The 24,480-nt window shown below is 41.8% G+C and overlaps 1 protein-coding gene across 1 annotated transcript in view; it reads right to left on the bottom strand.

Moving 5' to 3' along the window:
• LOC128661457 (capping protein, Arp2/3 and myosin-I linker protein 2-like) overlaps positions 1 to 24,480 on the bottom strand; it is a 334,672-nt gene that overhangs the window by 281,157 nt on the left and 29,035 nt on the right. Inside the window, exon 7 of the mRNA XM_053715711.1 lies at positions 23,827 to 23,949. Coding sequence (XP_053571686.1) covers positions 23,827 to 23,949 — 123 coding nt within the window. The remainder of the gene's footprint in view (positions 1 to 23,826; positions 23,950 to 24,480) is intronic.

The following is a 24,480-nucleotide window of genomic DNA, read 5'->3' as shown; positions in this document are numbered from 1 at the left end:
GGCTATTTCCACTCTTGCCAAACATACTACTATTCCTATTGAAGATAGTCCTTCTTTTAAGGATCCTTTAGATAGGAAGATTGAATCGTATCTAAGGAAAGCTTATTTACATACTGGCTATATTCTTAGACCTACTATTTCTATGACTGATGTTGCTGCTGCTTCAACTTTTTGGTTGGACAGCTTAGCACTAGACATGTGCATGGTGAAAAAATTTGGTTCGGATCGATTCGGAATTTTTCGAAGTTCGGTTCGGATCGTTCGAATTCGGAAAATTTCGAATCGATTTGTTTCGGATTCTTTCGGATTCGAAGAAATTCGGCTCGATTCAGTTCGATTCGGTTCGGAAATTTGGCATTTCGGTAAGTGTTAGGTGGGATTAGGCTAGTATTATACTGTATATTAGGTGTTAACCTAACATACTGTACAATACTAGTGTAATCCAATGGCCATCCAAAATTACGAATCGATTAGATTCGGTTCGATTCGGAAAATTCGGCAAAATTTTAATTTGGAAATTCGGTTCGATTCGAATCGCCGAATTTGCCGAATTTTCAGAATTTCTGAATCGAACCGAATCGCACATATCTACTTAGCACAGCAGTTATCAGATTCTGAACTGTCTAGCATTGTTCTTTTACTTCAACATGCTAATCATTTTATTTGTGATGCTATATGTAATTAAAACTTATATTAAATCTATGTATTTAGCTATTCTAACTAGAATAGCTTTATGGCTTAAATCTTGGAATGATGGCATGGTGTCTAAATCTAGATTATTATCTCTATCGTTTCAGGGTTATAATTTATTTGGTTCTCAATTGGATTCTATTGTCCCCACTATCACTGCCCCAAGATAAGAAATCTAAGGATAAGTTCAAAGCTCCCAATCATTTTTGTTCCTTTCATCAGAATAGAGAACAAAAAAAACATAATTTATGTAAGAACTTACCTGATAAATTAATTTCTTTCATATTAGCAAGAGTCCATGAGCTAGTGACGTATGGGATATACATTCCTACCAGGAGGTGCAAAGTTTCCCAAACCTCAAAATGCCTATAAATACACCCCTCACCACACCCACAAATCAGTTTAACGAATAGCCAAGAAGTGGGGTGATAAGAAAAAGTGCGAAAGCATAAAAAATAAGGAATTGGAATAATTGTGCTTTATACAAAAAAATCATAACCACCACAAAAAAGGGCGGGCCTCATGGACTCTTGCTAATATGAAAGAAATGAATTTATCAGGTAAGTTCTTACATAAATTATGTTTTCTTTCATGTAATTAGCAAGAGTCCATGAGCTAGTGACGTATGGGATAATGACTACCCAAGATGTGGATCTTCCACGCAAGAGTCACTAGAGAGGGAGGGATAAAATAAAGACAGCCAATTCCGCTGAAAATAATCCACACCCAAAATAAAGTTTAATATTAAAAATATAAGCAGAAGATTCAAACTGAAACAGCTGCCTGAAGTACTTTTCTACCAAAAACAGCTTCAGAAGAAGAAAACACATCAAAATGGTAGAATTTAGTAAAAGTATGCAAAGAAGACCAAGTTGCTGCTTTGCAAATCTGATCAACCGAAGCTTCATTCCTAAACGCCCAGGAAGTAGAAACTGACCTAGTAGAATGAGCTGTAATCCTCTGAGGCGGAGTTCTACCCGACTCAACATAGGCATGATGAATTAAAGATTTCAACCAAGATGCCAAAGAAATGGCAGAAGCTTTCTGGCCTTTTCTAGAACCGGAAAAGATGACAAATAGACTAGAAGTCTTTCGGAAAGTCTTAGTAGCTTCAACATAATATTTCAAAGCTCTAACAACATCCAAAGAATGCAATGATTTCTCCTTAGAATTCTTAGGATTAGGGCATAATGAAGGAACCACAATTTCTCTACTAATGTTGTTGGAATTCACAACCTTAGGTAAAAATTTAAAAGAAGTTCGCAACACCGCCTTATCCTGATGAAAAATCAGAAAAGGAGACTCACAAGAAAGAGCAGACAATTCAGAGACTCTTCTGGCAGAAGAGATGGCCAAAAGGAACAAAACTTTCTAAGAAAGTAATTTAATGTCCAATGAATGCATAGGTTCAAACGGAGGAGCTTGAAGAGCCCCAGAACCAAATTCAAACTCCAAGGAGGAGAAATTGACTTAATGACAGGTTTTATATGAACCAAGGCTTGTACAAAACAATGAATATCAGGAAGATTAGCAATCTTTCTGTGAAAAAGAACAGAAAGAGCAGAGATTTGACCTTTCAAGGAACTTGCGGACAAACCTTTATCTAAACCATCCTGAAGAAACTGTAAAATTCTCGGAATTCTAAAAGAATGCCAGGAAAAATGATGAGAAAGACACCAAGAAATATAAGTCTTCCAGACTCTATAATATATCTCTCTAGATACAGATTTACGAGCCTGTAACATAGTATTAATCACAGAGTCAGAGAAACCTCTTTGACCAAGAATCAAGCGTTCAATCTCCATACCTTTAAATTTAAGGATTTGAGATCCTGATGGAAAAAAGGACCTTGCGACAGAAGGTCTGGTCTTAACGGAAGAGTCCACGGTTGGCAAGAGGCCATCCGGACAAGATCCGCATACCAAAACCTGTGAGGCCATGCTGGAGCTACCAGCAGAACAAACGAGCATTCCTTCAGAATTTTGGAGATTACTCTTGGAAGAAGAACTAGAGGCGGAAAGATATAGGCAGGATGATACTTCCAAGGAAGTGATAATGCATCCACTGCCTCCGCCTGAGGATCCCGGGATCTGGACTTCACCACCTCCATAGGAGGCAAAGTTTGTAAAACTGATTTGTGGGTGTGGTGAGGGGTGTATTTATAGGCATTTTGAGGTTTGGGAAACTTTGCCCCTCCTGGTAGGAATGTATATCCCATATGTCACTAGCTCATGGACTCTTGCTAATTACATGAAAGAAACCTTTCCTTCTCCTAAGGCCTCCGACTCCAATTGGAGACCATCTCTGAATTGGAATAAATCCAAACCTTATAAGAAACCAAATCCAGACCCTAAGTCTGCATAAAGGTGCGGCCCTCAAACCAATTCAACTGGTGTGGGGCAGATTTAAATTATTTCAAGACATTTGGACAGATTCTGTTCAAAATCAGTGGATTCAGGAAATTGTTTATCAAGGGTATCAAATAGGTTTCAGAATAAGACCTTCAATGGGAAGATTCTTTCTCAAGTTCCAACAAACCCTGTGAAGGCTCTGGCTTTTCAGAAGTGTGTTTCAGACCTAGAGCTTTCAGGGGTGATTGTCCCAGTTCCTCAGCAGGAACAGGGTTTGGGTTTTATTCAAATCTGTTCATTGTTCCAAAGAAAGAAGATTCGTTCAGAACAATCCTGGATATGAAAACTTTAAATAATTTTGCCCAACTTTTAAGATGATGACTATAAGGACTATTCTGCCTTTTGTTCAGCAAGGTCATTTCATGTCCACAATAGACTTACAAGATGATTATCTTCATTTTCCGATTCATCCAGACCACTACGTTTTCTGAGATTCTCTTTTCTAGACAAGCATTACCAATTTGTCGCTCTTCCCTTTGGCCTAGCGACAGCTCCAAGAATTTTCTTGAAGGTTCTCAGTGCCCTTCTAATCAGAGAGCAGGGTATTGAGGTTTTTCCTTATTTGGACGATATCTTAGTACTAGCTCAATCTTTTCATTTAGCAGAATCTCACACAAAACAACTAGTGTGGTTTCTTCAAAGACATGGTTGGAGGATCAATTTACAAAAGAGTTTTTTGATTCCTCAGACAAAGGTCACCTTTTTAGGTTTCCAGATAGATTCAGTGTCCATGACTCCAAGAGACGAATGAAGTTGGTTTTAGCTTGTCTAAACCTTCAGTCTCTATCATTCCCTTCAGTGGCTATGTGCATGGAAGTTTTAGGTCTCATGACTGCAGCATCGGACGCGATCCCTTTTGCTCGTTTTCATATGAGACCTCTACAGTTTTGCATGTTGCACCAACGGTGCAGGGATTATACTTAGATATCACAGTTGATATACTTAAATCCCAACACTCAACTCTCTCTGACTTGGTGGTTAGACCATCACCTTATTGTTCACAGGGTCTCCTTTGTTCATCCTTCCTGGACTGTGATCTCAACAGATGCAAGTCTTACAGGTTGGGAAACTGGGGGTCTCTGACAGCACAAGGGGTTTGGAATCCTCAAGAGGTGATGTTACCAATCAATATTTTAGAACTCTGTGCTATTTTTAGAGCTCTTCAGGCTTGGCCTCTATTGAAGAGAGAACTTTACATTCGTTTTCAGACAGACAATATCACTCGCAGTCCTTCAGCAATGAAAGAAGTATCTTGGATACTTTCTTGGGCGGAATCCAACTCTTGTCAAATTTCTGCAATTCATATCCCAGGTGTAGACAATTGGGAAGCGGATTATCTCAGCCCTTAGACTTTACATCCGGGGAGTGGTATCTCCATCCAGATGTGTTTTTTCATCTTGTTCAGATGTGGGGCCCTCCAGAAATAGATCTGATGGCCTCTCGTCTGAACAAGAACCTTTCCAGATACCTTTCCAAGTCCAAGGATCCTCAGGTGGAGATGGTGGATGCTTTAGCAGTTCCTTGGTTTTACCAACCTGCTTACATGTTTCTGCCTCTGGTTCATCTTCCAAAGCTGATCTTAAAGATTATAATGGAACAATCTTATGTGTTTCTGGTAGCACCAGCATGGCCTCACAGGTTTTGGTATGCAGATCTTGTCCGAATGTCCAGTTGCCAGCCTTCTTTTAAGGCCAGACCTCCTGTCTCAGGGGCCATTTTTCCATTAGTGCTTAGTCATAGAGGTTTCTCTGACTCAGTAATTAGCACTATGATACAGGCTCGTAAGTCTGTTTCGAGGAAGATTTATCATCGGGTTTGGAAAAACCTATATTTCATGGTGTTTCACTCATGATTATTCTTGGCATTCTTTCAGAATTCTTAGAATTTTACAGTTTCTTCAGGATGGTTTGGATAAGGGGTTGTCTGCAAATACTTTGAAAGGGCAAATCTCTGCTCTTATTTCATAGAAAGATTGCTAAGCTTCCTGATATTCACTGTTTTGTTAAGGCTTTGATTTGTATCAAACCTGTTATTGAATCTATTTCTCCTCCTTGGAGTCTCAATTTGGTATTGAAGATTTTACAGGTTCCTCATTTTGAGCCTATGCATTCTCTGGATATTAAATTACTTTCTTGGAAAGTGTTATTTCTTTTGGCTATCTCTTCTGATAGAAGAGTTTCTGAATTGTCTGCTCTCTCTTGTGAGTCTCCTTATCTGATTTCCCATCAAGATAAAGCTGTTTTGCAGACTTCGTTTACATTTTTGCCTAAAGTTGGGAATTCTAACAATATTAATAGGGAAATTGTTGTTCCTTCCTTGTGTCCTAATCCTAAGAATACTCTTGAAAGGTCTTTACATTCTTTGGATGTGGTAAGAGCGTTGAAGCTACTAAATATTTCAGAAAAACTTCAAGTCTATTTGTTATTTTTTTCTGGTTCCAGGAAAGGTCAGAAAGCCTCTGCCATTTCTCTGGCATCTTGGTTGAAACTTTTGATTCAGAAAGCTTATTTGGAGGTGGGGCAGTCTCCGCCTCAGCAAATTGCAGCTCATTCTACTAGATCAGTTGCCACTTCTTGGGCTTTCAAGAATGAAGCTTCAGTTGATAAAATTTGCAAAGCAGCAACTTGGTCTTCTTTGCATACATTTATAAAATTTTACCAATTTGATGTGTTTGCTTCTTCGGAAGCAACCTTTGGTAGAAAGGTTGCTCAGTGTATCAGTTTAATTCTAGTGCCTTTGATTTGAGGTTTTTGAAATTTTTAAGAAAAAACTTAATTATTTCTTTGGATTTAATTTCTCAGCGAATATAGCTGATTTTATTTTATCCCTTCCTCTCTAGTGACTTGTGGACTTTCACTTCTTGGGTATTATATCCCATATGTCACTAGCTCATGGACTCTTGCCACCTATATGAAAGAAAACATAATTTATGTAAGAACTTACCTGATAAATTCATTTCTTTCATGGTGGCAAGAATCCATCAGACCCACCCTATTTTTTTGTGGTTATGATTTTTTTGTATAAAGCACATTATTTTTCACGTTCCTCTTTTCGTATGCTTTTTACTAGTTTTTTACACCTCACTACTTGGCTATACATTAAACTGAGGTATGAGTGAGGGGTATTTATAGGCATTTTGAGGTTTGGGAAACTTTGCCCCCTCATGGTAAGAATGTATATCCCATACGTCACTAGCTCATGGACTCTTGTCACCATGAAATAAATTAATTTATCAGGTAAGTTCTTACATAAAGTATGTTATATGCTGCCCATCGCTGCGCGACATACCCCCTTTGCTGCACTAGTTCTCATGCTGTGTCTCACTGAAGTTGAGCGCAAATATTGCTTTTGCGGAAGCAATATTTTGTACTCAACTTGTAATCTGGCCCAGAATGTTTCAGCCTTTACTGTTCCTTTAATAACACAATATGTTTTAGCTCTTAAAGGGACAGTATACACCCATTTTAATTTAACTGCATGTAATAGACACTTCTATAAAGAAGAGTATGCACAGATACTGATAAAAAAAATCCAGTATAAAACCTTTTAAAAATATACATAGGAGTTCAAGATTTAGCGCTGTTGATAAGGTTAGGCTGGGACACCAACTTAAAGGGACTGAGAGCAGAACCTCCACCTCTCCCCCCATCTCCTGCATATGAAAAGACCCATTACACAAACAGAAGCAATCTGAGGTCTGTATACTTCAGTATACATCTAAAACTTTGGGGATTGGTTAGGAGAAAATCAGCACAATGTTATTTAAAAAGAAGCAAAACTATACATTTTTACAAAAACACACCAAGATGGACTATATAAATGGATCATTTACAAATTATTTATGCAAATAAAAATCTAGTGTAAAATGTTTCTTTAAATTCTGGGCAAGCAAACATTCTGGTTGGCTGCCTAGGTTTTTGGAGTTAATGTCAGGACAAGAAATCTTACCAACAATAACAACTTCTGCCATCATTTTTATTTAATGTTAATCCTGTTGTTGAGGGTGCTATGTCTGGGTCTGGATTTTTTTAGTTTACTGTCTCTAATTTTCACTTGTGGAGTGGACTATTTGATGAACAGTCTGGCAGTAAAGATTAAACCTTTTGAATCTGGCTTTTAGTAATAGGACCCATTGATAGCCACCACAGGGTTAATTTAGATCGCATCTGTGAATAAATTCACTTAATAAATTTCATTAAACCGATAGCCCTCATTTATCAAGCTGTGTATGCAGCTTTGGAAACCGATTGCTGCAGGCTTGCATGAGCGAGACTGCAGCTGAAAGTTAGGAAGCACCCCGGGATCTACAACCGCCTAATTGCGGACCATTGGGCTAGCGCGAACAGGGAGCGGCATCACACAAACATTCTGCGATCCCGGGCGGACAGGTTTGCGTGAATAATGCCGGCCATTCTCTCATTGTCATTAATTATTTATGTAATGATCCTAGTAAGAAGAAAATATGTTAAAGTTGCACCCGTAATAGTTAATGTTCTAGGCACATGCACATTATTAAATACATAAAACAGTTATGTAAATGACTGCTACACAAAAGTGGTACAAATAGTACGTGTAGGAATTATAAAATCTATTGAAGCTCTCAGCCTGGCAAAAAATAAATAAATAATAAGACCTGATTTGCTTAATATAATTCTGTTTATTTCAACATTTCAGCACTCACCAGTCATTGTTTTTCACTACATTTAGTTCAGCCTCACTCACTCGTTGCTTGTCTGCTCTCACATCAGCTTCTGTTTCACTGCATTTTACTCATGTGACCCAGAATGCAGCTCTTTGCTTAATATCTTCATACACTGCACAACTAAACTGTATTATGATGTTCAGTCATCTTGCTTAGGGGCATTTTTGTCCTGTCTCCTCAATGACTGTTAATCACAGGCAGTTCATTGGGAGGAGGCAGGAGGCTTTCCGTTAGAAAAAAGCGATCATTTAATAATATTAATTACTGAATGAGAAAAATGAATGTAGTAATTTCTGAAACATTAATAAGCTGGGGGAAAAAAATCAAAGAATCCAATAAATAAATTAAATATGATGATAAATTCAGACTCAACATAATTTGCTTTCCATACTTATCTTTATTAAAGGGACAGTCAACACCATAATTGCAATCATTTAAATGGATAAATAACGCCTTTCCTACCCATTCAACAGCTTTGCACAATCAACATTGTTATATTAATATACTTTATAACCTTTACACCTCTAAAAGTCTGCCTGTTTCTAAGCCACTACAGACAGACTATTATTACATGCTTTATTATTAGCTTTTCACAACAGGGGAGTGCTAGTTCATGTGAGCCATATAGATAACATTGTGCTCACGCCTGTGGGATGTGCACAACACAGCACTAATTGGCTTAAATGCAAGTCAATAGATAATAAATACAAAGTCACGTGATCAGGGGGCTGTCAGAAGAGGCTTAGATACAAGGTAATCACAGAGGTAAAAAGTGTATTAATATAATCGTGTTGGCTGTGCAAAACTGGGGAATGGGTAATAAAGGGATTATCTATCTTTTTAAACAATAAAAATGTTGGAGTTAACTGTCCCTTTAAGTACATCATGTCTCTCAATTGTGCTGCATCCTGGGAATTCATTGCCATTGCCCCTCTTGTCAACCTTGTGGCCTTTCTCCTGCTTTCCTAGTGTTGTTAATTGTTGTAAAAAAATAAACAACAACAATATCTGTCACTTTTTCTTGCTGTGTATAGTCAGGTCTGAATTGGTTTTTAGGCAGGCATCTAGTCAGGGGTCTGTCAGGCTAGTTTGTCTGAAAAGAAGACGCATAAGCTAAAAGCTAAGATTGTAAGTTTGTTTTTTCTTTTCTATTGTAAATCTAATATTTGTCCAAATTCCTGCATTTCAGCCTGTATCTGTAAAAAACTAAAATTACTTAATAGGATCCTGATACGTCACATATTTCTGTGGGTATATATAAGCCCTCAGTTTACGCCGGGGTTAGGTTCCAGAAGGAATGGTTGTAAATCGAAACCGTTGTAAATTGAAACCCAGTTTATAATGTAAGTCAATGGGAAGTGAGGGAGATAGGTTCAAGGCCCCTCTCAAAATTGTCATAAGTAACATCTAATACATTATTTTTAAAGCTTTGAAATGAAGACTTTAAATGCTAAACAGCATTATAAACCTAATAAAATAATCACACAACATAGAATCTATAATTAAACTAAGTTAAATTAACAAAAACATTTGCTAAACAGCATTATAAACCTAATAAAATAATCACACAACTCAGACTTCACTTGCATTTTTCTGCAAACAGTTCTTTCTATGCATTCCAATCTGGACTGATTTATAGACAGGACGATCTTGTTCATTTGAAATCTGCTCGATAGCTCAGGTCTGGTTAAATTGATTAATTTCAGCTTGCTTGGCTTTGCTGCAATACAATCGGACAGCTCCACCTACTGGCTATTTTAATAAATGCACTGCTTCTCAATGCTTTTCAATAGCAGTCACATGACTGGAAAAAAAGGTTGTTATTCTGAAACGGTGTAAATTAAACCGTTGTAAAACGAGGGCCACCTGTATATATATATATATATATATATATATATATATATATATATATGTGTGTGTGTGTGTGTGTGTGTGTGTGTGTGTGTGTGTGTGTATATATATATATATATATATATATATATTTTTTTTTTTTTTTATGTATATATATATATATATATATATATATATATATACATACAGACACTCACCAGCCACTTTATTAGGTATACCTTGCTAGTACCGGGGTTGGACCACTTTTGTCTTTAGAACTGCCTTAATTCTTTGTGGGATAGATTCAACAAGGTGTTGGAAACATTCCTCAGAGATGTTGGTCCATATTGACATGATAGCATCACGCAGTTGCTGCAGATTTGTCGGCTGCATATCCATGATGTGAATCTCCCAATCAACCACATCCCAAAGGTTCTCTATTGGATTGAGATCTGGTGACTGTGGAGGCCATTGGTGTACAGTGAACTCATTGTCATATTTAAGAAACCAGTTTGAGATGATTTGAGCTTTGTGACATGGTGCATTATCCTGCTGGATGGTCACCAACAATACTCAGGTAGGCCGTGACATTTAAACAATGCTCAATTTGTACTAAGGGGCCCAAAGTGTGCCAAGAAAATATCCCCCACACCATTACACCACCACCAGCCTGAACCTTTGATACAAGGCAGGATGGATCCATGCTTTCATGTTGTTTATGCAAAATTCTGACCCTATCATCTGAATGTCACAGACTCATCAGACCAGGAAACATTTTTCCAATCTTCTATTGTCCAATTTTGGTGAGCCTATGCGAGTTGTAGCCTCAGTTTCCCATTTTTAGCTGACAGGCGTGAGACAACCGGTGTGGTCTTCTGCTGCTGTAGCCCATCTGCTTCAAGGTTTGATGTGTTGTGCATTCAGAGATGGTATTCTGCAATCCTTGGTTGTAACGAGTGGTTATTTGAGTTACTGTTGCCTATCATCTCAAACCAGTCTGCCCATTCTCCTCTGACCTCTGACATCAACAAGGCATTTTCTTCGTCCGCACAACTCTTGCTCCCTGGATATTTTCTCTTTTTCGCACCATTCTCTGTAAACCCTAGAGATGGTTGTGTGTGAAAATCCCACTAGATCAGCAGTTTTTTAAATACTTAGACCAGCCCGTCTTGTACCAACAACCATGCCAGTTCAAAGTCACTTAAATCCCCTTTTTTTCCCTATTCTGATGCTCAGTTTGAATTTCAGCAAGTCGTCTACACCACGTCTAGATGCCTAAATGCATTGAGTTGCTGCCATGTGATTGGCTGATTAGCAATTTGTGTTACCAAGCAATTGAACAGGTGTACCTAATAAAGTGGCAGGTGAGTGTATATATATATATATATATATGAGTGTATGTATGTGTATATATATATATATATATATATATATATATATATATACTGTATATATGTTGTGTGTGTGTGTGTGCCACAGGCACTGGGCTGCAAGGGTTAAACTCCTACCCCCCTACTACCTCACCCCTTTTGTATCTCAGCATTTTTGTGTGCCTCTGAGCAACCGTGATCTCTAAGAGTCTTTGTTTGCTTGTTTTTGTGTGTTACTACTTTGTCAGAGAAGAGCTGGTCCCTGACCGGAAAACCCTCCTAGGCTTGCTGGGCTCCTGAAACTTCCAGTCAGCCGCCTCACAACGAACAGCCACCTAACCCCTCTCAGGCTGGCCGGGCTCCTGGAACTCCCTGTCGAACAAAGAACAGCAGGACACTGGCTAACTTTACCCATGGTCGCTCCAGTGGCCCTTTGCCCCAGAGCTCCGCTCTTTTGGGGATTGGTAGCCCCTAGTGAGGACAAGAGGTGGGGGAATTACCAGAGGGGAGCTCCTTTGGGAACTGGGGGTTTTGGACACCCCTACCCCCATAACTTCAATTGACTGTATCTCCGGTCCCCAGTAACAAATCACGCTCCCCTGGGATCACCCCAAAACCACCACCTACCCCCCTATCTTTACCGGGTTTTAACTCCGGTCCCCAGTAGCAGATCACGCCGCTTTTTAGACTGTGGCATCTGGGGACAAATGACAGCCTGGAAATGTTGCTGCTCCCCCTGGGATTACCCCAAAACCGCCACACCTGGGTCCTGGGATTCTGTGGGACTGTTGCTGCTATGGAGGCGCAGGTCAGTCTGGAGTGGCGGGAATGGAGGGAAAATTGTGGGATTGACCAGTGTCTTATCAAGATGAGCTTTGTGTATAAAAGGAGTGTTTTTTCAGTTCTTCTTTGTTCCACCTAAATGCTAGTTGTCTAGTTATTTGGATGGGGATTGCTGAAATCACTCTCTCCCCGCTACATAGCAGCTGGTTCCAGGTGTTGGAAGATTGTTTCAGCGGAGCTACCCAGTCGGGGTAGCAGGGGATCCATCACAGTGGTGGCAGCGGTGGGATGCTTCCATAAAACTGGAACATTCCAACCACCACCTGAAGACTTCTGTGGATGGAGAACTATGATCGACTCCAGAAAGAAGCACTGAAAACCTTGCTGCATACTAGAGAAATAGCTACCGGCAGCAAGACAAGAGAGGCCATCATAGCTGAGCTGATGACAGATGACCAGACTAGGGCTCCTGATATGGAAGCGGGCGGTAGCAACACCATGGAACCTCTTCCCAGGAGACTATGACCTCCAGACTGGATGATCAAATACGATGGAGAATATCCCTCCTAGGACCCAACCCGTCCCCAGAAGCTGTCACTAGGACTATATCCAAGGCCAGCAAGATTCGCATGCTTGAACTCCAGAAAGATCTGGGGAGAGACGTGTTATCCCCCCCGAGAACCTGAACCAAAACCCAGGAAGCTACCTTACAAGGCTTTCTTGGCATTTAAGGATGATGGGGCCGAAGAGTTTGACTGCTACCTCCATTACTTCGAGAGCCAGTGCAGGTTGCATGGGATTGCCGTGAAAGACTGAGTCCCAATCTTGGCTGGAAAGCTGGCCAGCAAGGCAGTGGAAGCTTTCTAGATTGTTCCTCCCGAGGAGGAGAAGGACTATGACCACTGGCCTATGGACAGAAGTTCATGGATCTACACAGACAAGAAGGGCAGCCGTATACAGAGTGGACCCACAGATTAGCCCGCTCCTTGAACTCCTGGATTACAGGTTGCCACGTAAACACACTGGAGGAGGCACTGCAGCTCATCCTCCTGCAGCAATTCTTCTCCCGCATCCCGGCCGAGATCTGGGACTGGATTAAGGATAGGAAACCAAGGACTGCTGATCAGGTGGCCGCCCTGGCAGACCAATATGTGGATGACAGGCACCAGAACTGTGCCACCCTGGCTCCAGGCCAGGCCCCAGTACCTACCCGACAACCGCAACCTTGTCCGATCCCTGCTCTCCAGGTCGGACGCATGGACTCCTGCAAGTGTTTTGAATGCGGACATGTGGGACACCTCCGACACCACTGCCTGCACAAGACAACCGCATCCTCTCCACACCTGCAGCCGGGGCACCCCCAAACACTGCAGTGGGCTTGAGCCACAGCCCCAAGATAACAAGTGGCCGCCCACTACACTTATGAGGACCACCCAACCCCTCTGTCGAATGGGTCAGTGAGGAGATTGGGGTCCTGCAGGAGGTGGGAACAGCATCCACAGACAATAGCCAGTATCATTGCCAGGAAGTTCTGGTTAGCGGACAGGCTGCCCAGGGATTAAGGGACATTGGTGCTACTGTCACCTGCCAGCAGACCCGACAGCAAGGCATTTCTCCAGGACTGGGACCACAGGTAAGACCAGTTTCCCCGACTACCTCTCAACCCCGTCCCCCCATCCCGACCTCCTTACCGGCCTCTACCCATCCCTGATTAACTGCCCCGACTACCCCCTTGCCTCAGCCCTAAACCCCAGATCTACTGCCTGACCAGCCTATTATTCCCCCTCACCAACTTCCCTGGGAGTCGCCATCCTACTTCACCCAAGCCACCCTGTGTGACCCGACACTAGCCCCGTACAGAGACAGAGTAGGGTCTGACCCCCAAGGACCTGGTGAGGAGTGCTAACAATGGTTGGGAGGGCTCCTGTACTGGATCTCCAAGAGACGGAAGGGTCAGGTGCCTAAATGACAGTTGACTGTACCGGAAAAATCCCGGTCCGACCTGCTACGAATAGAACATGACATTCCCCTAGCCGGGCACTTAGGGAAGTCCCGAAACCATCACCGCCTAGATCAGATCTACTACTTGCCTGGAATTGGAGCAGAAATTAAGGAATATTGTAGAATGTGTGAAGTATGCCAGAAGGTAGGGAAAACCGGTGACCACAAGACAGCTCCCCTGCACCCCCTCCCCATTATCGACAAACCCTTCAGTAGTGTTGCTGGGAGCATAGTAGGTCCATTAGCCCAACCCATGGTGGACTATGCCACCCGGTACCCAGAGGCAATCCCTCTGGCCAATATCCAGGCAAAAACAGTGGCAGATACCATGCTCCGTAGATTCTACAGGGTAGGCTTCCCCCGGGAAATTATCTCCAATCAGGGAACACAGTTCACTGCAGAAATTACTAGACAGCTATGGAAGCTCCATATCACCCCAAAACTAATGGGTTATGCGAAAGGTTTAATGGAACCTTTAAGCAGATGCTGAGGACCTTTTTCACCACCCACAAAGATTGGGAAAGGTTCTTGCCACTCCTCCTCTTTGCCTACAGAGAGGTGCCCCAGGAATCCCCTTTTGAGTTAGTTTATGATAGGCAAGTACGGGGACCCTTGCACCTTGTTAGACAGCACTGGGAAAGGGGCTCTGGGGAGGAAGGACACTCCATTGTGGAGTACATCCTCTGTCTCCGGGATAGACTGAAGGATCTCAATGACCAAGTTCAGGGGAACCTCCAGAGTGCTCAGAGCAAGCAGAAGCAGTGGTACGAAAGAAAATGCTTGTGCCCGCACAATGATAGCGGGACAGAAGGTGCTTACCCTGAAGCCTATCAAAACAGATAAATTACAGACTGCCTGGCAAGGCCCTTACCGGGTAGTAAAGCAGATTAATGACACCACCTAACTAGTTGCCAAATGCTCAGATGGCAGGATCCAGAGAACCTTCCATGTGAACATGCTGAAGGCATACTCCAGGTGAGCTCAAGATGTGTCCGTGATATGTGCCCCGGCTGTGGAGGACTTGAAGAGTCTCCCCATGCTGGAGCTTCCCTTCCCCGATGAAACCCCCCAGGGAACAGCTGATATCACCCTAGATGAGAGGTTAGCGGCTGCCCAGAGGCAGCAAGTCCAGCACTTACTAGAAGGCCGGCAAGAGATGTCCCCGGGTATACCACAGCAGCCATACACAGAGTAGAGACTCTGGGACAGACCATGCTGAGGCAGGCAGCTTACAGAGTCCCCGAAGCAGTCAGAGACAGTATGCACCGGGAGCTCTGGGGAATGTTGGACTTCTGTGTTGTTGAACCGTCCAACAATCCCTGGGCCTCCCCGGTGGTACTGGTACCCAAGAAAGATGGCACTACCCGGTTCTGTATTGACTACCGTAAGCTCAATGACAGAACTACCACTGATGCCTACCCCATGCCCCGAGTTGATGACCTCCTGGACAGAATTGCCCAAGGTAATTTCCTGACCACTCTTGACCTCTGCAAGGGATACTGGCAGATCCCTCTAGACCCCGAGTCTGCCTTCATCACCCCTTTCGGCCTCTATCAGTTCATGGTAATACCATTTGGGATGAAGAATGCTCCAGCCACCTTCCAGAGAATGGTAGATCATCTGCTGGATGGCCTACAGGACAATGCCTGTGCATATCTGGACAACATCGCCATCTTTAGCGACACCTGGGAGGAACATTTGGTCCAGCTAGGCGTCGTCCTAGATCGCCTCAGGGCCGCCGGGCTCACTCTGAAGCCTGACAAATGCACTATAGGGCACTCAGAGTTCCAGTACCTGGGCCACCAAGTGGGCTGTAGGAAGGAATGGCCAGAGCCGGCCAAAGTTGAGGTAGTGGCAAACTGGCCTACCCCTTGAACCAAGTCCCAAGTCTCAGCATTCCTAGGAATCGCTGGTTATTATCGACATTTTGTCCCTAATTACAGTACCTTGGCAAAACCCCTGACCGACCTGACCCGTAAAAGACTGCCCAGACAGGTCCTGTGGTCCCCAGAGCCTTCCAGAGCATCAAGGCTGCTTTGGTCTCTGCCCCTGTCCTGGCCGCTCCTAACCACAACAAACGTTTTTGTGTTCATACAGATGCCTCCATGTTCGGGTTGGGAGCAGTCCTAAGGCAAGTGGACGAAGGAGGACAAGACCACCCCATAGCCTAAAACAGTAGGAAGCTGTTACCCAGAGAGGTAGGCTACGCGGCGGTGGAAAAGGAATGCCTGGCCCTGGTATGGGCCCTCCAGAAACTGCAACCGTTCCTATATGGAAGGCCTTTCACTGTCCTCACAGACACAACCCTCTGGTGTGGTTGAACCGAGTATAGGGAGATAATGGAAGCTTGTTAAGGTGGAGTTTAGCTCTGCAGCCCTTCACCTTCAACGTTCAGTACAGGCCTGGGAAAAGCAATGGGAATGCTGATGGACTTTCCCGGCAGACTGAACTAGCGTGCTCCTCGGACAGCCCCAAGTAGACGCGTGTGGATATAGCTGGGTCTGCCACACTGGAAGGGGGGAGTTGTCACAGGCACTAAGCTGCAAGGGTTAAAGCCCTACCCCTCTACTACCTCACCCCTGTTGTTTCTCAACGGTTTTGGGCTCCTTGGAGCAACTATGATCTCTAGGAGTCTTTGTTTCCTTGTTTTTGTGTTCCTACTTTGTCAGAGAAGAGCTGGTCTCTGACAGGAAAAACCCTCCTAGGCTGGCAGGGCTCCTCAAACTCCTGGTCTGCCACAGAACAGCAGGACACCCTCTAACTTTACCCCTGGTCACTCCAGCGGCCCTTTTCCCCAGAGCTCTGCTCTTTTGGGAATTGGTAGCCCATAGGGAGCACAAGAGGTGAGGGAATTACCGGAAGGGAGCCCAGTAACGAATCACGCCACTTTTTGGGCCGTGGCATCTGGGGACTAAGAGCTTTCAAATGACACCCTGGAAGTGTTGCCGCTCCCCCGGTATCACCCCAAAACTGCCACCTACCCCCATATCTTTACAGGCTGTAACTCCTGTCCCCAGTAGCGGATTATGCCGGTTTTTAGATTATGGCATCTGGGGACCGAGAGCTTTGAAATGACATCCTGGAAGTGTCTGAGCTCTCCCGGGATCACCCCAAAACTGCCACCCCTGTGTCCTGGGATTCTGTGGGACTGTGGCTGCTATGGAAGCGCCGGTCTGTCTGGAGGGGTGGGAATGGTGGGAAAATTGTTGGATTGTCTAGTGTCTTATAAAGATGAGCTTTGTGTATAAAAGGAGTGTGTGTTTTCCAATAAAATCAGTTCTTCTTTGTTCCACCTAAATGCTAGTTGTCTAGTTATTTGGGTGGGGATTGCTTAAATCACTCTCTCTCCTCTACATAGCTGCTGGTTCCAGGTGTTGGAAGATCGTTTTGGCGGAGCTACCCAGTCGGGGTAGCAGGGGATCCATCCCAGTGTGTATGTATACATGTGTATTAGTTTATATGCATGAATGAATGTATGCATTAATTCTAATGTGTGACTTTATACCACTGCATAAAACTTGCAGAATGTTATTATAACTAGGATAGGACTGGAATTTATCTATTGTCAGACCTACTGAATAGAATTTGATGACTTATTAAACAAATGTTATTTACTTGTATTGTAACTATTTTGGGAAAACCCTTGTTTTTGTTAGCCTAGCCAATCATGAAATGTATTAGCTTAGATATGGAGATCAGGAGTGCCCTGTCTCCCGTGTCTAAATATCTGTGTAGGGACTGACCCCCCAGAAAAATCTTTGTATTGTTTCTCTCCATACTGCAGTGTGCCTATTAATAAACAAACCCACTCTAGCCATGGTCTGAAGAGTTATTTAAGTCCAAGGTGAAAATCTTCTGGGAAAGGCATAGGGGACAATTTACCAAGTGACAGGTGGACATGATTTGCTGTAGCAAGTGAAATGCAAGTAAAATGCTTGTTCAATGCTGCCCCCTACTCACCGGCAGCCAATCGGCCGCTAGCAGGGGGTGTCAATCGTGTCAATAAAATGTGGCGGAGAAGTTAAGGAGCAACAGTCTTATGAGCGCTGCTTCTTAACTTCCATTTCAGGCAAGCCTGAAACGCTGGGCGTAGAAGGCAGCATCCGCTGCTTGTTAAATCTACCCCTTAATCTTGCCCCTGACAGCATTAAAGGGACAAAATATGACAAACAAGGACAGGGTACAGCGCTAGACCAAAAACCTACTTAGCCTCACTATGGTAATTGTCTCCTCCCCAGACAATTAAAAAAATACAAATCATAAAGTGATGGATATAGGAGGCGCTATATAAGCTGTAGGATATATAGATATGAGTTTAAGTTAACAGTATCGTTATCAGCCCTAGAAAATCCTATTAAAACAAAGTGTCCGTTAATATATATATATATAAATACAATAATTAATATCAAAGTAAAATCAAAGTGAAATTTAATGAAGTTGTGATAATTCAATAAAATACAGACTATCGATGCTAAATCAGAGTTACCATTAAAAAATCGAATCAGCAGATAAAATTCATAAATTACATATAACACTCAAACATACATAAAACAAAACCGGTTAAATCATTCACACTTCATACCGCATATCAGATTCTTGATATCAAAGACACAATATATAGCTGTTGGAGAACACCAAAATAGCTGGTGTTCTAATCTCACTGTCTTTTATGGGGATCCCCAAAAAAAATTTTTCAGAATGACACTGTGGGTTAGAGTAAATACTCCAAATCTAAGACGTTTGGGTAAGTGCCCCCGAAAGAAGCCGTTAAACCTTCAGTCACTCTCTATTTGAAATAGAGCACAAGGTGGTGCAAGTCCCTTCCTTGCCGTTCTCTCAGTAGTATAGGCAGTCAAATATACTGAACAGAGCCGGGAGGCTCTCTTACCTCCTTTCAAGTGTCTGCCAACGGTCTCCTTACCTGGCCCGACACTCCGGCTACTCCTTCGGATATCAGTCAGCGAAAGTCCCGTGAGTGACGTCACCCGGTTTCCGGATCCTAGGTGACCACTTGCGCAAGTGTTTGTTTCCACGGTTGTATCCACAAAATATCCTCTGCACTTCAGTACACCAGGGTATGCAGAGTTCGGTTCAGCTTTGCTTGTTAAATATCCACAAACGATAGCAGGTAAGTCCTCTACGCGTTTCAACCCCTTTCTGGGTCTTTCTCAAGATGCCACTTCCTGCAATCTCTGTCCTTAAATCCACTCTCTGCACAGGTGATTCGCTACCACTTCTGCACCTTTCTTGCAGGTAAGTACATCCTGCATTGTGTGGCTGTGTTAAGGACTCAGGTGTTAGAAAGGACCTTGACGTGGTGCCTGAGCTTGTCCCATTTGGCCAGATGCGGTGACTAACCTTTCCATTTTAAATCTTCGCTGCGAGCTAGCTGGAAGTATTTACCTGCAAGAAAGGTGCAGAAGTGGTAGCGAATCACCTGTGCAGAGAGTGGATTTAAGGACAGAGATTGCAGGAAGTGGCATCTTGAGAAAGACCCAGAAAGGGGTTGAAACGCGTAGAGGACTTACCTGCTATCGTTTGTGGATATTTAACAAGCAAAGCTGAACAGAACTCTGCGTACCCTGGTGTACTGAAGTGCAGAGGATATTTTGTGGATACAACCGTGGAAACAAACACTTGCGCAAGTGGTCACCTAGGAACCCGGAAACCGGGTGACGTCACTCACGGGACTTTCGCTGACTGATATCCGAAGGAGTAGCCGGAGTGTCGGGCCAGGTAAGGAGACCGTTGGCAGACACTTGAAAGGAGGTAAGAGAGCCTCCCGGCTCTGTTCAGTATATTTGACTGCCTATACTACTGAGAGAACGGCAAGGAAGGGACTTACACCACCTTGGGCTCTATTTCAAATAGAGAGTGACTGAAGGTTTAACGGCTTCTTTCGGGGGCACTTACCCAAACGTCTTAGATTTGGAGTATTTACTCTAACCCACAGTGTCATTCTGAAAAATTTTTTTGGGGGATCCCCATAAAAGACAGTGAGATTAGAACACCAGCTATTTTGGTGTTCTCCAACAGCTATATATTGTGTCTTTGATATCAAGAATCTGATATGCGGTATGAAGTGTAAATGATTTAACCGGTTTTGTTTTATGTATGTTTGAGTGTTATATGTAATTTATGAATTTTATCTGCTGATTCGATTTTTTAACGGTAACTCTGATTTAGCATTGATAGTCTGTATTTTATTGAATTATCACAACTTCATTAAATTTCACTTTGATTTTACTTTGATATTAATTATTGTATTTATATATATATATATTAACGGACAATTTGTTTTAATAGGATTTTCTAGGGCTGATAACGATACTGTTAACTTAAACTCATATCTATATATCCTACAGCTTATATAGCGCCTCCTATATCCACCACTTTATGATTAGCATTAAAGGGACAGCAAAGTCAATATTAAACTTTCATAATTCAGACCATGCAGTTTTATCAACTGTTTAACAAAGGATACCAAGAGAACAAACCACGTCAGATTCTAGGATTAAGGTGCATGCTGTATCTAAATGAAATGTAGTTTTGATTTTACTGTCACTTTAACCTTACACAGCACCACCTTGATCCTACTCAGCTTATTAGACTTTTCTGTCTCTACACCCAGAATGTAGAAAGTTAATCTCTTTAGGCCCCATTCCCCTTTTTAGTTTTAAAACAGATGCAGCTATGAGTAAATATCCCCAAATAGAACATATCAACTTATAGGTGGGACATATGGGAACTTCATCTCATCCACTGACAGACATTAACCTGTGGATAACGCTGTCTGAGGTAGTGGCATATTTAGGTTTTGTGTTACATCATACACATAAATCTATCACCCCTATTTCCTCATATATTTCTCACTAGTAGTAATTAGCTATTAACTAATACACATACAGGGCAGTAACATACACAGAACAGTCATTTAACTCCCTTGCCACAGGTAACACACACAGAGAGCAGCAATTTAACCCCCATTCCCCCATTACCATTATTGAAAACATAACTTTATTATCAGTAACCTACACACAGAAATCATTTAACCCCCTTTAATCCAGGGACTGACTCAGAGAAGGGATTTAACTCCCTTTCTACCAATAACACTAGCGCACAGAAAAGGTGATTAACCCTCTTTCTGCCTGTAACACGCATACAGAGTGCTGGTTTAACCCCTTCCACCAGTAAACACTGGCGTGAAACACAACATTTTTCTTTTATGATTCAAATTGAAACAACTTTCTAATTTATTTCTATTATCAAATGTCCTTAATTCTGTTGGTGTCTTTTGTTAAAAAACAGGGATGTATGCTCAGGAGCTTGCATGTGTCTGAAGCACAATATGGTAGTAGTTTTTCAAGAATGTTATTCATGTGCAGGAGCACTAGAGGGCAGCACTATTTCCTGCCATGTCATGCTCCAGATGCCTACCTAGGTATCTCCTCAACACAGAATGACATTTTATTGTATGTCTGAATTATAAAGATACATTTTGGATTTTATATACCTTTAGTATAAAGAGGCCCATTTATCAAGATCCGAACGGAGCTTGAGGGCCCGTGTCTGAAGACTCGCCAGAGCTGCTGGTGCAATGCTGAATACGGAGAGCGTATTGCTCTCCGCATTCGGCGATGTCTGTCGGACCTGATCCGCACTGTTGGATCAGGTCCGACAGACATTTGATAAATAGGCCTCAAAGTGTTTAGCAATACATCTAATAGCAACTTTGCGATACACTTTCATTTTTTCCCCATTCAAGTGTAATTTAAATCTGAAAATTGTGGCTTTTCTAATTCTCAGACCTGCAAAAGCGCCCTGCAGATTTCTCAAGGCTAACTCTCCTACATATCTTTCCCTAATTGTCTTTAACAGATAACAACTGCAAAACCAAAGACTTTATACTAACAATATGACAGTGGCGCTGGCTAGCCTTGTTGTCTGCAGACTCAAACCTAGATTTGCTCCTCCAAATAAGGCAAGTGGTGGGGGCAGTTTGTCTATTAAAAAACAATAGCAGCAAACAAGATGTTAATTTGTATAAAATTATTTAGACTTGGCTGAGATGTTATTCACTAGTAACACAACAGAAATGTCTTGTTATTACAAGGTATTTACTGTCCCCACTGATGATCTGACACACACTCCTTGGCAAATGCATCTCTGTGCAGAGGTAGATACCATCACAAGTCATTACAGATAATATCCACAATGGACCCTTTATAGTACAGAGAGTGGCAGAGGGAGCATGTGGCATCTTATCAGTGGTGCATGGGCGCCAAGGATTTGCATTCATGCCTAGGCCAGAGAGCTCAAAGTATCCCAAGACCAAAAGTCTGTTACTCTATTCAAAGACCTTGTATGCTTAGGCATGAAATGCCAGTGATTAAAGGGACAGTAAATAGCACAAATGTTATTGTTTAAAAAGATAGATAATCCCTTTATTACCAATTCCCCAGTTTTGCATAACCAACACTGTTATAATAATATAATTTTTACTTCTGTAATTACCTTGTATCTAAGCTTCTGCCGACTGCCCCCTTATCGCAGATCTTTTGTCCGACTTGCATTATTCAGGCAATTAGTGCAGACTCTTTAATAACTCCACGGGAGTGAGCACAATGTTATGTATATGAGACTACATGAATTAGCGCTCTCTAGCTGTGAAAAACTGTCAAATGCATTCAGATATGAGGCGGCCTTCAAGGGCTTAGAAATTAGCATATGAGCCTTCCTAGGTTTAGCTTTCAACTAAGAATAACAAGAGAACACAGCAAATTTGATGATAAAAGTAAATTGGAAAGTTGTTTAAAACTACATGCCCCATCTGAATCATGAAAGTGTGATTTGGACTTTACTGTCCCTTTAAGGATCAATGCATTTACTACAGTGAAAGTCTGTTTTATTGTGGAAAACAATATTTTACAAGATAGTGATTCTACTCACTTGAAAGCAGAAATTTGCAGATCACAACTCCGCAATCAAATTTTTTTTGACACCGAACGAAAACTTATAGTGCACATTCCCAAAGGCCCAGTCCTTTAAATTAAAGGGATATGAAACCCACATTTTTTTCTTTCATGATTCCAATTCAATTTACTTCTATTATCATATTTTCTTTGTTCTGTTTCTATCTTTTGTTGAAAAACAGGGACATATGCTTAGGAGCCAGTCCATTTCTGGAGCACTATATGACAGTAGTTTTGTAAGAATGTTATCCATGTGCAAGAGCACTAGATGGCAGCATTATTTCCTGTCATGTAGTGCACCAGATGCCTACCTAGGTATCTCTTCAATACAGAATATTATGGGATTGAAGCAAATTTGATAATAGAAGCAAACTGGAAACGTTTTTAAAATGGTATGCTCTGTCTGAATCACAAAAGAAAATGTTTGGGTCTCATATCCCTTTAAGTGTTAGGTCAGGATTAGAGCCAAAGTTAGGGCTTGGCCTAGGGAGTTTAAGCTTAGGGTAAGGTTCACAGAGTTCATCCCATGCTACCAGAAAGTGCCACAATTCTGTGTAAGGCTCCCTAGCTTGGAGTAACTGGAGAATACCGGACATCGGAAGGTAAAACGTAATCATTGACGTATTGAATATGTGCCATTCTTCGTGCTCTGCATCACCATAACTGCTATATCGATGGTGCAACATGTAAAACAGCAACATTTTGATGCGACTATTTTGACGTCAGCAGCCTTTCAAAAGTGAAGTAATAGTCAGAAATACTTGGCTACAACATTCCAATAGTAAATCATTCATCACCGGTTGAGGTACAGTTTTCTATGCATATTACTGTTATCAGTATTCAGTGTACTTTTTCTAGTGTGGGAGAGTTCCCATTGGATAGTGTTTCAGAGGTTACTGCATATTGCCAATGACAGACACCCTAACCATAATTCACAAAATTCTCTGTGAATAATATGTTATTAAAGCTCATGGTGCGATAATGCTGTATTTGAGTTTAGTATGCAACATCTTTAAACCAATCTGTAGTAATATTATCTCTGTAATAACTCCCTATCCATGTGTTACCTCTTCAGCTGATATATCTTTCCTTGTGATATTAAGGAGATTTCGATTCTTCAGCAACAGGTCCTCCTCTGTTTCTATGTGTATAATAGGTAGGGACATGGATTGCTTTTTAAATTTCTCTTCCTAAAACACAAAACATTAGATTTCCTTCAGAAAGGAGAAATATTATATTATTGATACAGTGCAATTTCACTGAAATCTAATTTAATCACAGTTTCTCCAGACTAAATTTATATCTGATATGGTGCACTATAAACATATCTTTTATACATTTCTATAGATTACCTTGTTTATTATTTAAAATGAATGAACCCAGAAATATATTCATGAGATAGATTAGGATCTACTCTATATAAGATGATATTGATCCCAAAATTACCTAAAAGCTTTTTGGGACAGGGAAGTGTCCACCCATAAGTATTTTGTGGACGGACCTACAATAAGCCCTGAGGAGGGAAACTGCAGAAGACGCAGCAGGTAGATCTCACAACCCATGGCAATTACACAATATCCTAGACAGTTGGGAGATATGTAATACATAGAGGATACATGGGTTGTAAAAGATGTCTCCTGTACCCTATTGTTACAAAGCAAAGGGTTCTCTGTTTTGGAAAGCTGAACCAATAAATGTGGAAACAAGCTTGTGTCATTTAC

This window comes from Bombina bombina, chromosome 1 (genome assembly GCF_027579735.1).
Source record: "Bombina bombina isolate aBomBom1 chromosome 1, aBomBom1.pri, whole genome shotgun sequence".
NCBI classification, from domain to species: domain Eukaryota; kingdom Metazoa; phylum Chordata; class Amphibia; order Anura; family Bombinatoridae; genus Bombina; species Bombina bombina.
This window is presented reverse-complemented; position numbering and strand designations above follow the sequence as displayed.